The sequence below is a fragment of the Palaemon carinicauda genome, chromosome 10, assembly GCF_036898095.1.
Source record: "Palaemon carinicauda isolate YSFRI2023 chromosome 10, ASM3689809v2, whole genome shotgun sequence".
NCBI classification, from domain to species: domain Eukaryota; kingdom Metazoa; phylum Arthropoda; class Malacostraca; order Decapoda; family Palaemonidae; genus Palaemon; species Palaemon carinicauda.
Window position 1 is genome coordinate 161464909 of NC_090734.1, and position 12181 is coordinate 161477089.

A 12181-nucleotide genomic window follows, 5' to 3' on the forward strand; every position below is an offset into this window, starting at 1 on the left:
CAAAATCTAATAGTTTTTGCTCCGCTATTTGCTCGCTTCGTTCTCAAAATAAGAAACACATCAAGTTCCTATGCACTGGCAAGTGGTAATGGCGCGGGGTGGTACTCTACCGTAATATTACCCAGCATATAACTCAAGAAGTTTTGTACAGTTATCAGACTAAACCCATTTTATAATAGTAAACAAACTTTAAAATGCTTTTAACCTACTGACACGGCTGGTATCAACAGATAAGGAACCACCTCCCCCACTGCCAGAAAAGAAAGTGCAGGCTCCACCCCCTCCTGAAAAGAAGACTAATATAACAGGGTCATTAACTTCAGATACTAATGACGGCAACTCCTCATCCAAGGACCACAACGACCCTGCCATGATTAAATTACCAAAATTGAGATCTTCTGTTAAAGGTATTTTCAGTAGGAAGAGAGGGTACTTTTTTTTGTACAGTACCTCTGATACAAAGAAGAAAATATATCCATATTACATTACTACCATATACAATTTTAAGAACATTTTATTAAATAAGACGTTTGAAAAGAAATAGTGGTTTAGGATTGGGAAAATTTTTGTTAGAGTTAAAAATTAGATTAGATGCGATAGTTAATGAAGTTTTGCTCTTATTTTTGGAATTTTTAATATTTGAATATAATTGTGATAATTTTAGAACTTCTCTTTTTTATTCTATTTTATGTAAATTTGTTATGGGTATTGTATTGCATTATCATACTTCACATTTCAAAAAAAAAAAACTATATTCCTATTACTTTCGTCTTTGGAACCTTGGAGTGTCGACATTACTCTTAGAATTAGAAAATATCTTTTTTTCCTTTTCGTATACTAATGCCTGTAGTAAAGCAATAAGACTTACCGGCCTTTAACACCAATAACACGCTGCGCATGTCATATCGATTCTTCATTCTCAAATTTGAAATACTTAACTTTTCCTTAAGACGACACTAATCGGTAGGAAGCAGGGTTGGCAGGTGCAGTCTATGTACTGTACCTGCCCTTATTTTCGTATTGCTGACTCTCGCACTTTAGAGGTGGTAGGTAGCCAGTGAAGGAAAGAGATGTGGCATTTAGTTTCCCATAATGAATTAAATAACATCCTAGATTAGTCTAGGTTTTTGTGTAGCTTAAACTCCTGATGACATTTTAAAAATTACTTTATCTAATTATCCATACTTTTTTTTTTTAATAAAAGCCTTAATTACTCTATCACACATAGAATTTTACAAAAACCAACAAATAAAATAAAGAAAGGTTACTAAACCACAACCCCAAACTGGAAATCTACCAAACTAACCACTTAGATTCACCATGCTATCATATCACACGCAATAGGAAACTCCATGAAAAAACCAAGAGATTAAACCAATAAAAATCAGCTTAACAATTTAGTAGTTGAATACGTTTCTTCATCACTGGAACCGAGATTGTGTCTAGTTCGGAAATCTTGTTCCAATTTATATTGAGATTAAATTGAAAAGGTCTTATGTTATGGCACCTATCAGAAAGAGTTTCCCCTAATACTTCATGGGCCATTAAAATCTCTCTCTATCTGAACTAATGGATATGGAGAGAGAATAATGATAATATTGTACTAAAAGGGGATTTTTTATGGAATATGTCTGAAGTTAGATTATCATTTTCATAACCTAAAATGATATTTGACTGTAGAGAAATCTTTGTCCGGCTGTTATTGCTCCTTAATCACCTTTAACTCTCTCAAATTTAGATACTATTTGTAAGACAGACTTGTCCTTAGCCAAAACTTTTTTTTTCCCTCATGTATATTCCTATTTTCTTTTTCAGAACCAAGTTTGTCTTTGGATGTGGAGGGAGAACGTCTTACGCATGTCACACAAAATCGTCCAAAAGGTCCCTCCAAGAGAAGACCACCTTCTGGTGTATTTAAAGAAAATGTAAGTACTCTTGTTAGTTTTTATCTAAATGTTTAACATTTAAGTTTTACTTTTCTGGCATTAAGCTTATAACGGGGGATTACCTGTAAAATATTGTTTTCAGTTCAGTATCTTGAGGTACTACGTTTACTGCTGAATATTAATGGAAATCCAATAAAATTAAGGTTCTAGATGTCATGTTATTAAGTCTTATTGCCAGTCAAGTTTTTTTTTTTGGCTACCGAATGTTGGGCATAAAGAAAGCATTAGTTTGCATGCTGAGCATGTTTTTAGATTTACAGTGTTAGAATGCAAGTATTGTTTAAAGTTTATTTAGAGACTACATAAGTATTTTTTATTAGTAGTACAGTAGTTGCAAGTAGGCCAATTTTTCTATCTTGATCAACGAATTAGAGACATAATTTTGAATACTGTTTGTACACTTGTCATTACATGTATTTTGTATTCTTGAGAGGAAGTATGTTTGATAAATATGACCGACTTTATCATCCACTTTATAAATGTCCAGTGTAATACAGTTGCTTGCAGTTATCTTTCGTGATAAATTATTTGTAACCTGAAGTATGCCATTTGTTGTGGTTAGTCATTTGAGGGTATTAGCAAATGCTGAATTTGTTTTGATATTCACAGGAGTAGGCCGCATTTTTCACATACATACAGAAGCAAATTTTGTTGTACTTGTCATCAGAATCTATATTTATTAAATTCAATTTGCATGGAAAATTTTTGTATAAATAGCATGTCACAAGCATGGAAAATATTTGATAAGTTGAACCCTGTGATTAAAGCAAATGCAGATATTAAAAGCTAGTGAAGACTGTGGAATGTATTTCATTCATATGTGCATATTGATTTTACGTATGAAATGGGTATCCAATAGAACCAGCTGGTGTAGTGGTAGGGCTATATGACCATTTCTTAAGCAGTCCATTCTCTTTTTACTTACATTGACAGAGCGCCGTTATGTGTTATTTATCGAACCCATAAAGACTACGTATTTCCAGCTATATAGGTGTGACACTATAAAGGGAAAAAAGACACTGTAAAATCAGAGGTGTTTATAATTTCTAATTCCTGTATTTGATGTGAATCAAACTGGAGAAACCAGTGGGAAAAAAGTAAAGATTTGAACTGGGGCTACTTCCTTATTTTGATTAGATGAATTTGAAAAACTTTCATACAGCGTAATAGATAAGAGTAAGGAGGATAGAAATAAGATACTGATCCATGCAGTGGTACTAGATCATACTGAAAATACAGAATATGGTAATTGATTTTGTTAGGCATGAATTATATTCATATAGTTTTGCATGGTAGATTAATATTAGGGAGAGTATAATGGAAAATGGTTTTTGAGTTTGTTGTAATGTTTTAGTTGGTTACATTTAGTTTTATTTAAAGGTTAATAGAGTTCATGAGTATATTGAATTTGCATGTACAAATGCTATAATGTTTTAAAAAATAAAAGCTATAACGTTATTTTTCATTGAATATATCAGGGCAGACAAAGGAAATGAAGAAGAATAGGCAAATGAATAAGGAATTATTTTGGAAGAGAGGATTTTGAATGCTGAGTAGCAGTAGTTAAAAACAGAGGACCTCACAATACTGAATTTTAACCTATACAAAATACTGGACAAACATGAGCTGAATAAGCATAAACATCTAGATTGTAAAACAAAAGGCCAATTAGATTACTGAGTATATATTCAATAGTGCATGTCACTTACCAAGTCTCCACGAGTTAGGTTCGGTAGACATTATTGTCACTTTGGTTAGTTTTTGACTTCTATGATCCTAGTAAAACATGAATCTATATTAGAACAGTTTTAAATTTAGAAATTCAAGTTTTCATCCTACTTCATTTACAGTAAAAGGACTATTAACATTTACACTTTACAGTATATAACTTAAAATCTCAGACTGAAGAATTTTTTTTTTTTGTGTTTTCATGACATACCTGCACAATTGTTTTTACAGTATTTATGATAACAGAAGGAGTTTTGTTACCCATTATAAAAAAGGAAACGAGACAACCTAGATCTAATCTCGAAAATATGCTTTGATTTGTACCTTTCCAATGCCTTTGATACACATCATTAGTAAACTGCCTTTTGGGACCTAAGACAATCTTTAGAATAATGAAAACCCTTTGTCTCAGAGAATATGGCGGACAGTCTCCATGCACTTGGATGTAGCGCATAGGGATTTGAGTGTATCAGTTTCGAAATTGCTTATCTGGGAAGATTGTTCCTGATAAGACAATAAAACAACATAGTCTGCAGATCAACAAACCACTCTCTTTGAAGCTAGAACTTGAGGATTAAGGATACGGTCTGAAAAGGGAAAAGTTAAGTTAGTCTCTGATTTTGTCCAAAGACTTACTGGTCTTAGATTCAACAAAGGAAAGCAAAGAGGAAATGACCTTATGAATCTCATTGCTATCAAATCTTGAAATCTTGTTAATAGCTTGAGTGGCATTATCATCACTATCCTCACTTTAATTCATTAGCCTTGTCTCTGTCTAGTCTTCCCTGGATTTTCTCTGGATTAAACCTTAGTTTCTTTCTATATTTAAAACTCGACTTTGTAAGTTAACGATTATAGTAGTAATCCTTTCATATTCCTCGCAATAATTATCAATATCATAATATTGACCCTGGCACAAGACACAGACTGAGGATCATAAATGCCAAGGAATAATTCCCTTGAATTGCTAAAAAATTCATAAGATATCCCTTATGATCAATAATAACCTAAATCATAAAAGTAACACAATTTAGAGGGGCAAAATATCGTACCAGAAAATGCGACATCAATGAGAGAACCGAAAACTCAAGCCGAGGTTATTGCTACTAACGGCCAAATTGCCTCGATACTGTTCTAGAGGCCTAAGCCTCTTGAAATTAAGGATAACAGGAAATTTTTATTTTTAGGTTAAGCTTCAACATGAACTAGTCATCAAAAGGGAAGCATTATGAACACTATAGGAATTTCATGGTAATAAAGCTAATTGAGTTACCATAGAGTATTGAATTCAAGTTCTATGAAATGGAATAAACTCTTAGTACAATATGGTAATTAGCATATTCTGAACAATTTTTCACTTGGTTTTAAACATTCCTCCAGATTTTAGATTGGCATTGTACTTGTCAATTTGGTAGATAATAGGTGAAAGAAAAAAATGAAATCATCAGGCTATGGATACATATTTGGCTTTTGTAGATTGGAGACAAATACAGTATCATTACAGTTATCTAGTAATCTAATTGGGCTTTTACTTATATTCTAGGATTTTTTGCTTATGCAAAGCAAATTTAAAATGTATGTACAGTTATAATAAAGAAATATTATCAGCTAATTTTGAATAGAAAAAAAAAATACACAGCTAAAATCTACTGTATAATATGTTGCTTCCTAGTGCATTTGTGTCCTAAGTAGTTTTTATTTTTTTATTTTTTTTTTTTTTGCACAATTTCTCTTAAGACAGCTAAGGTAATGGTAGCCATCACCAAATTGCAGGTGGTAATTTGTAAATACAGTATAAATCAGGGGTTATTTGAGAAAATTGGAAGCTTTTCTTTTTTACTTTCCTAATGCACATACAGTAGTCATTTTTCTTATTCCTTTTATACACCCAATTATGCCAGGGTCGGCAGTCTCTGTGCACTATGTAGGTTTTCACTTTGATACATATATGCTTACTTTTCCAATCTTAGTTTCTTCTTCCAATCAAAATTGAAGCAAGATCTGAATGAAAGTCATAAGAATTCTTTTAAATTGTATAGTTTTTATTGATTCTGTAGTCGCACCCACCTCTGTACCAGCTGGTGTGGGGTCCTAGTTTTATTCTGAACATTTGTATATCATGGTTTCTCTCTGTGGCACAGATGAAAAACCAAATCAGCGCCGATTCTGACACCCTGCCCCCCACACCTGAGGATGACCTAGACGATGTTGTAAGTTTGTTACCAAGCTTATTTGCTTATAATTCGTGGATATCATCTGTTATAAGTTAAACAATCTGGAACTCTGAATAAGAATAAGTTTTTGTAAAATATTATTTTCCCTGATGAGGGTTGCTTTAGTAAATTTACGTAATTTATACCATCTTAGGATTTTAAACTTATCCTATTCAGACTTTTAGCTTGGCAGTTGAAGTTCAAGCATGTGCATATTAATTTTGGTACTGCAAATGCTCAACTCTTTTCTGCATGATATTTATATATTTATGATAAAAAAATTCTCACTAAAGAGGTCAAGTGATTTCAGAGCAATTGCAATACAGGTAAGAATCTAATATTTATAGTTACATTATTATAATATACTTATACACTTTTTATTAATTTTTATACGTTGTCTATCACATTAATCAAAAACTGTACCCACTGTTTATGATATGAGTATTTTGCTTTGAGTTAATCTTGTAGATTTCAAATTCCATAAGAACTGGGAAATTTTTTTTGTACTCTTGCACTTTTTTATTTCTATTAGTTTATATATAAAATTACTGCTGTGTACCGTACAGTATTCTTTCAGAAGCCTATCTCTCTTCAGGTTCAGGGTTCATCTTTTCTTGAAATAAGCATTTTCCGTTTTATTTTTCATTTGCTATAATCTATCATGGTTCTTTCTGATATAGTTGACTGCTTTATTGGAACAAAACTATATTTAACCTTTACTTAACATAAACAAACTTTTTTGCTCATTCTTTTTAACCATAAGTTTTGATTCTTGAGATAGTTTTAACTTGCATTTTAATATTTCTTGCACTGTCAGAAAGAACTGCAACTTTTTAATTTTAAAGAGAATTATAGAGCCCATATTACAATGTGTAGCCTTGTCCCCAAATATCCTTACAAAGGGGGTTTAGTTTCACATAATGCTGTAAATTTCATATAGTACTGTATATGCCTACAGGTTTCTTGTTTTACATTATCTAACCCCATTTTAAAGGATGAAAGTCCTGTAGAATAACAGAAAACCAATTAAAAAAATTGTTGCTACAGGCAATTGCATTAATGAGCAAAGGTATCCAACCCTGCCCCAGTAAAGTAGCAGCTATTGGAGATTTTCCCAGGCCATGTAACTCTAAGGAAGTAGCTGGGTTCCTTGGGCTTGCTGGTTATTACCGTAAATTAATAAGAGGTTTTGGAGAGATAGCGAGACCCTTAGATGCTTTAAAGAAACAAAAAGTGATAAATTGAGGCTGGGAAGAAGAAAGGGGCTTTAACTATTTGAAAGCTGCCTTAACCAGCAACGAATTACTCGCATATCCTACACTTGATCACCGGTTTTTAGTGACAACAGAAGCGAGTAGCGTAGCTATTGGTGGCTAGTTTAGTGAATATTCTTTCAATTCATTTTGGGAAAATTGTGATTCATAATATTGATTTGCTTTCATCATGTGGCTATAATAATTATATACTTTAAAGGAAGAATATTGTTCCACTTGTCTTATTCATATGGATTTTGAATAATAAGAGCAAGTGTGTAGTCACCATAATGAAAGTTTATTCAAGGGAAAGAAAATATATGTTTTTTATTTTACACTTTTACATCTAAATCCTTTAAGTTTTTATGAATCCTTTCACAGATTTTTACTTTTAAAATGCCAAAGATGGTTAATGATGCATACCATTATACTTTATTTTTATTCTTTAAGCCTTTTTGGGTATGGAAATGTAATTGCTAGATATTGAGTGCCTCACGTGCAGTTTATAATTTTTAAAAATGTGATTGGATACATGAAATGAATCAGAAGCCAGTTATTAATTAATCTATTTAATGATGCTGATACACTGTGTAGAATAATTGTAACAACATAAGATTTAAATGTTCAGAAAATACAAGTACTGTAATAATGTACAGTACCTTGTTGCAATGCTTAAAGATATATTCTGTAGACCTGGCAATCTTGCTGGTCCATCTTGTCATGTCTTGGGTTTTAATATGGCTAATAGATTTTAATCTCACTTTGGTTGTGCAGTACATACAGTACTTTAAAGTTTAACATATACTCATGAACATTGCAATAGTTAACCAGATTACCAAGTCAAATGTTTAGACTGCCTAGTAGGGAGAGACAAATAATGATATTAAGAAGTAAGCAGCAGTGTGTGAAGGACCAAATACCAAAAATAACTCTTGTGCTGCCTAAAGTAATTTATACAAAGCATATTGCATCCAGTGTCCTTTATTGGGACTTCTAGGGAATGGCAGATGTTTTTTTGGCTGGTGCCTTGTGGCAATGAAAAAGGGATTTTGACGAAGGAAAAATCTATTTCTGGGCGAGGAACCTGTGTCGCCCAGTGAAATACTCCTCTAGCACCATTTCTAAGGCATAGATATTGCTGAATATACCAGAGAAAAAAAAGAGATGCATGGAATGCCAGGAATAAACCTAGCTCGCTCACTCATTGAGTGTCAGTATAGAAAACTGGGGCGTGATTGAACCACGACCATAGATTCCTCACCAATTAGACCCCTCCTTCATCAACATCCCCCCTCTCTACCCCTACATCTCCCCACCCTCTATCCTCATTCCTCCTCAGCACTTGCGTTGGTCTGACGTGTTTTTATTTGCTCTGTGTTGTTTTGTGTTTTCACGGAGCGACACAGGTCGAGCCCAGAAATTTTGATTATACCTCAGATATGTTGTGAATTAACAATAGTTTCAGCAAGGTTAGGCATATCATTGTTGGACTTGACCTTTTCGAGTATCTTATAAAGTTTTTCTCTTTCTATTAGTAGTTTTGATTTGATTAAATCCTGAAACTAATTGAATGAAAAAGCCATTCTAAGATAAAGATATTTGTTTTGGATGCGAAGGTATGAATTTTAGGAAAACTGAACCATTCATTTATAATAGATTTTTTTCTTTTTTAAATATGAATATAGCATGTTTTTATGTTTTGGGACTTTGGGTACCATTAGGTTTTTATACTTCCTTCAGTAAGAAAAAATATGGGTATTAAAAACCTGGAAAACTATTATGAACCTCATTTTGATTCATAAAACACTACAGTATAAGCTTTTTTTTCCACTCACTCTCACACTTACTAAAACAAGTTCAATATAAGATTATGAAGGTAAAAAAATTAATTTATTTTTAAACCATCCAGCTTAGTCTTGCTAAGTAGTAGAATTCTCTTTTAATAACCATCAGTGGATTTTCACTGACACATGCACCATCCTCGTATTTAGTAAAACATGCCGTCTATTAAATTTCTTATTCTTGGTCTGGATATTAATCTCTGGCACTGTCATTCAGTTAATTCTTTGTGCATGTTGTATAAGATTTTTCATAATTCTGACCATCCATTTCATTCAGATCTTCCCAGGCTGTACCATCATGTACATTTTACTAGGTTTGCAGTTAATTTTAATAGTCATGCCTTCATCATTGGCTCAATACGACAGTATTCTAGAAGTTTTATTCCAGCTGTAACCAGATTGTGGAATGATCTAACTAATGAGGCTGTTGAATCGGTGTAACCAGAAATTCACACTTACTCTAAATATATTCATGTTGAACAGGTAGACATAAGTCTCCCTTCATAATTTATATACTGGTATTCCAGATCTATTTTAATGTTATTACTGATCTTTAAATACCTTTTATTGATTATTCATTACTTCGCAATTATAGTGTATTCATTTCCTAATTTCCTTTCCTCACTGGACTTTTTTCTCTGTTGGAGCCCCTCAGCTTGCAGCATCCTGCTTTTCCAACTAGGGCTGTAGCTCAGCTAGGTATAGTAATAATGAACTCTAGTGTAAGGATTATTGATTGATACTGTAGTGATACATCAGTACAGTAAATATTTGACACTTTTTGTAATGCAAGTAATTATTTTATTAGAATCTGGTGCTTTAGTACACAAAAATTCTTGTATTCATAGTACTGTACTTGAAAATATATTTACTCAAAATCCATTTCCTTTCAATTTAAGAACACTTTATTTTTTTCTTTTAATCTCGTTTATTTCAACTCCTTAACAAAATTTTCATGCTTACACTACATGAGTAACCCTAATACAGCCCTGTCGTCCTTTCTAACTCATACAGAGCCATGCTATCTTGCTTTTTCATTCTTGTAAAGACTTAAATTTTGTCGACATTTCCTACCCTTATACAAACCTATCATCCTTTAAAATAAGGATTAGCTATTGAAATCATCAACAAAGTAGTTAGTAGCAGGTGGTGAGTGCAGACGACTAGCCTCATCTAGTCTCATGTCAAAGATTCTTCACTTCTATCTTCGGGCGCAGCAATTATGTACAGTTCCATCCTATTAAAAGTTGTTTAATGTTTTTCATACTCTTCTGTTTGAATGGTTGATATTGGCTTTGTGTTAATGATTGAACAAAGTAGGGAACCAAGTGTAGATTGGATACTGCACTAGTTTATGGTTAAACCAGTGATAGATTCACTCACACTGTAGTGATAGATTCACTCAGATTCACTCCCACAATGATTAGGGACATGATTACAGTATTTGCAAGTATCGGTTTTAACATTGTAGTTGTGGCTCCCTTTTAAATGGGGGCATATTATTTAATGACAAGAAAGGATAAGTCTTCTTAGGCATCATTCTTTGCAATGGCCATGACAATACTAGAGAGAATGTTCAACACGCTATCCTCCTTGTCGAGTTTTCCCTTTGTTGAAGCTTCTTAGTACAGTATATGCCTTTGGCTTGGTTCCATCTCTTCCAGCTGTCGTGGCTCACGTCTATTTAAATGTGTTAGCTACCAACATCCTTTACCTATAGAAGTTGTATGTGCTGCACAAATTAAACATGTAAGATAAGGATTTGAGACTAGTCTATTAAGGATTTGAGACTGCATAGACCTTAAGGGGAAATATGCTGAGTGATCCTGCTCAGGGTAGTGGCCCCTTTGTTGATACTCATTTCCTTGAAACAGTTACTAGGAAAGGTTTTCAGGTTAGCCGGGGGAATTTTGCTTTTAATTAAAGCTGGCTTGGCTTAGTCATGAGTATGCTTCAGGAGATGGAAAACTTGGATCTACATTAGGGAGTTTTTCAGGGTTGGTGGAATGTGAGGTATACTCCACACTCCATGTGGTGAAAAATCATCCTTGCAGACTCCCAGTAATGAGTGACCTAAGGAAGGTTTGAAGCTCCGTAGGTCTTACAGGTAGTCCCTGAATGTCTTTTCAAGGGAGTGTTTAGCTAAGGCTATTTTGCCCTCAGTATCCCTAGTGTCAGTGAATCCAACGGTGATTTCAACAGTGCACCTTAATCCTAAAAAGCTACAAAGTAATATAGAAGGCTTCCACCACATTGGATGAGGATGTGCCTAAGTGAGAAGGGTGTAAGAAGGTGCCAAGGCCAGTAAACATTTATGTGTAGTCCTGGTACTCATCCCCTGTGATTAGCTTTAGTGCCATTCCACTGTGTACCTCACACTTGTTCCTGTACCTGTCATCCCAGCCACTGTCCCTGTGACCCGTGGCTCCTACACTCCCTATATCAGTCACCCCAGCCACTGTCCCTGGGACCTGTGGCTCCTACACTCCCTATATCAGTCACCCCAACTCCCACGTTACTTGATCATAACCCTGTGCTCCCGTCTCTGTTGGGAGCGTGGCCATGGTGCCATACTCAGGGCCCCATAGGGGCTTGGACTATGGCCATGGTTTTTCGTAGTTGGATTATTTTCAGCATTATTTTTATCATTATCTCTCTATAAATGACCTAATTCACAGCTATTTCCCAGCTTTGTTTACTTATGATGGTTAAATTATGGTATATTAGTGCTCTGGTGCTAATTTTGTAGTTTCATCGAGGAATGGTTAATTAATTATTACTTTGAGATGGGTTTTCATTTCTTAGAGCCTCTTCCTTTTGTTTTTTTTATATTGCTTTGAAAAGGTAGGTTGGGTTTCCTTACTTATTTTGCACTGTTTTTATACCACTAAGTAACCTCCTGCACTCAAATTCTCTGTAGCCCATGCTTAGAGAGCTAATTTATTTTGCTTGGAATTTCTTTAGTTCGTAGGGTAATTTTAAACCTGTTACTTTACTTGCATTTCATATGGAACTATACATGACACACACTACTGCAAATGTGACTCCCTAGATTGTCCTCATCATTATTTAAATCACCTGTTGTTCAATTGCATCACATATTAATGTCATTATTTTCACCACTTATGTTTTTAGAAACAGTTTATGTTCAGTTCTATGTTGTGATTTAAATTCAGTGCATTTAAGTACTAAGGAGACAA

The 12181-nt window shown here is 33.8% G+C and overlaps 1 protein-coding gene across 12 annotated transcripts in view; it reads left to right on the top strand.

The window, feature by feature from the left end:
• The window catches only part of LOC137648932 (SH3 domain-containing kinase-binding protein 1-like), a 245358-nt gene that overhangs the window by 215789 nt on the left and 17388 nt on the right, over positions 1 to 12181 (top strand). For 7 of the 12 annotated variants that reach the window (XM_068382124.1, XM_068382125.1, XM_068382133.1 and 4 more), the window contains 3 exons: positions 231 to 407; positions 1816 to 1925; positions 5816 to 5884. In XM_068382124.1, coding sequence (XP_068238225.1) covers positions 231 to 407; positions 1816 to 1925; positions 5816 to 5884 — 356 coding nt within the window. The remainder of the gene's footprint in view (positions 1 to 230; positions 408 to 1815; positions 1926 to 5815; positions 5885 to 12181) is intronic. The other 5 variants (XM_068382132.1, XM_068382134.1, XM_068382135.1 and 2 more) reach the window with 3 other exon arrangements.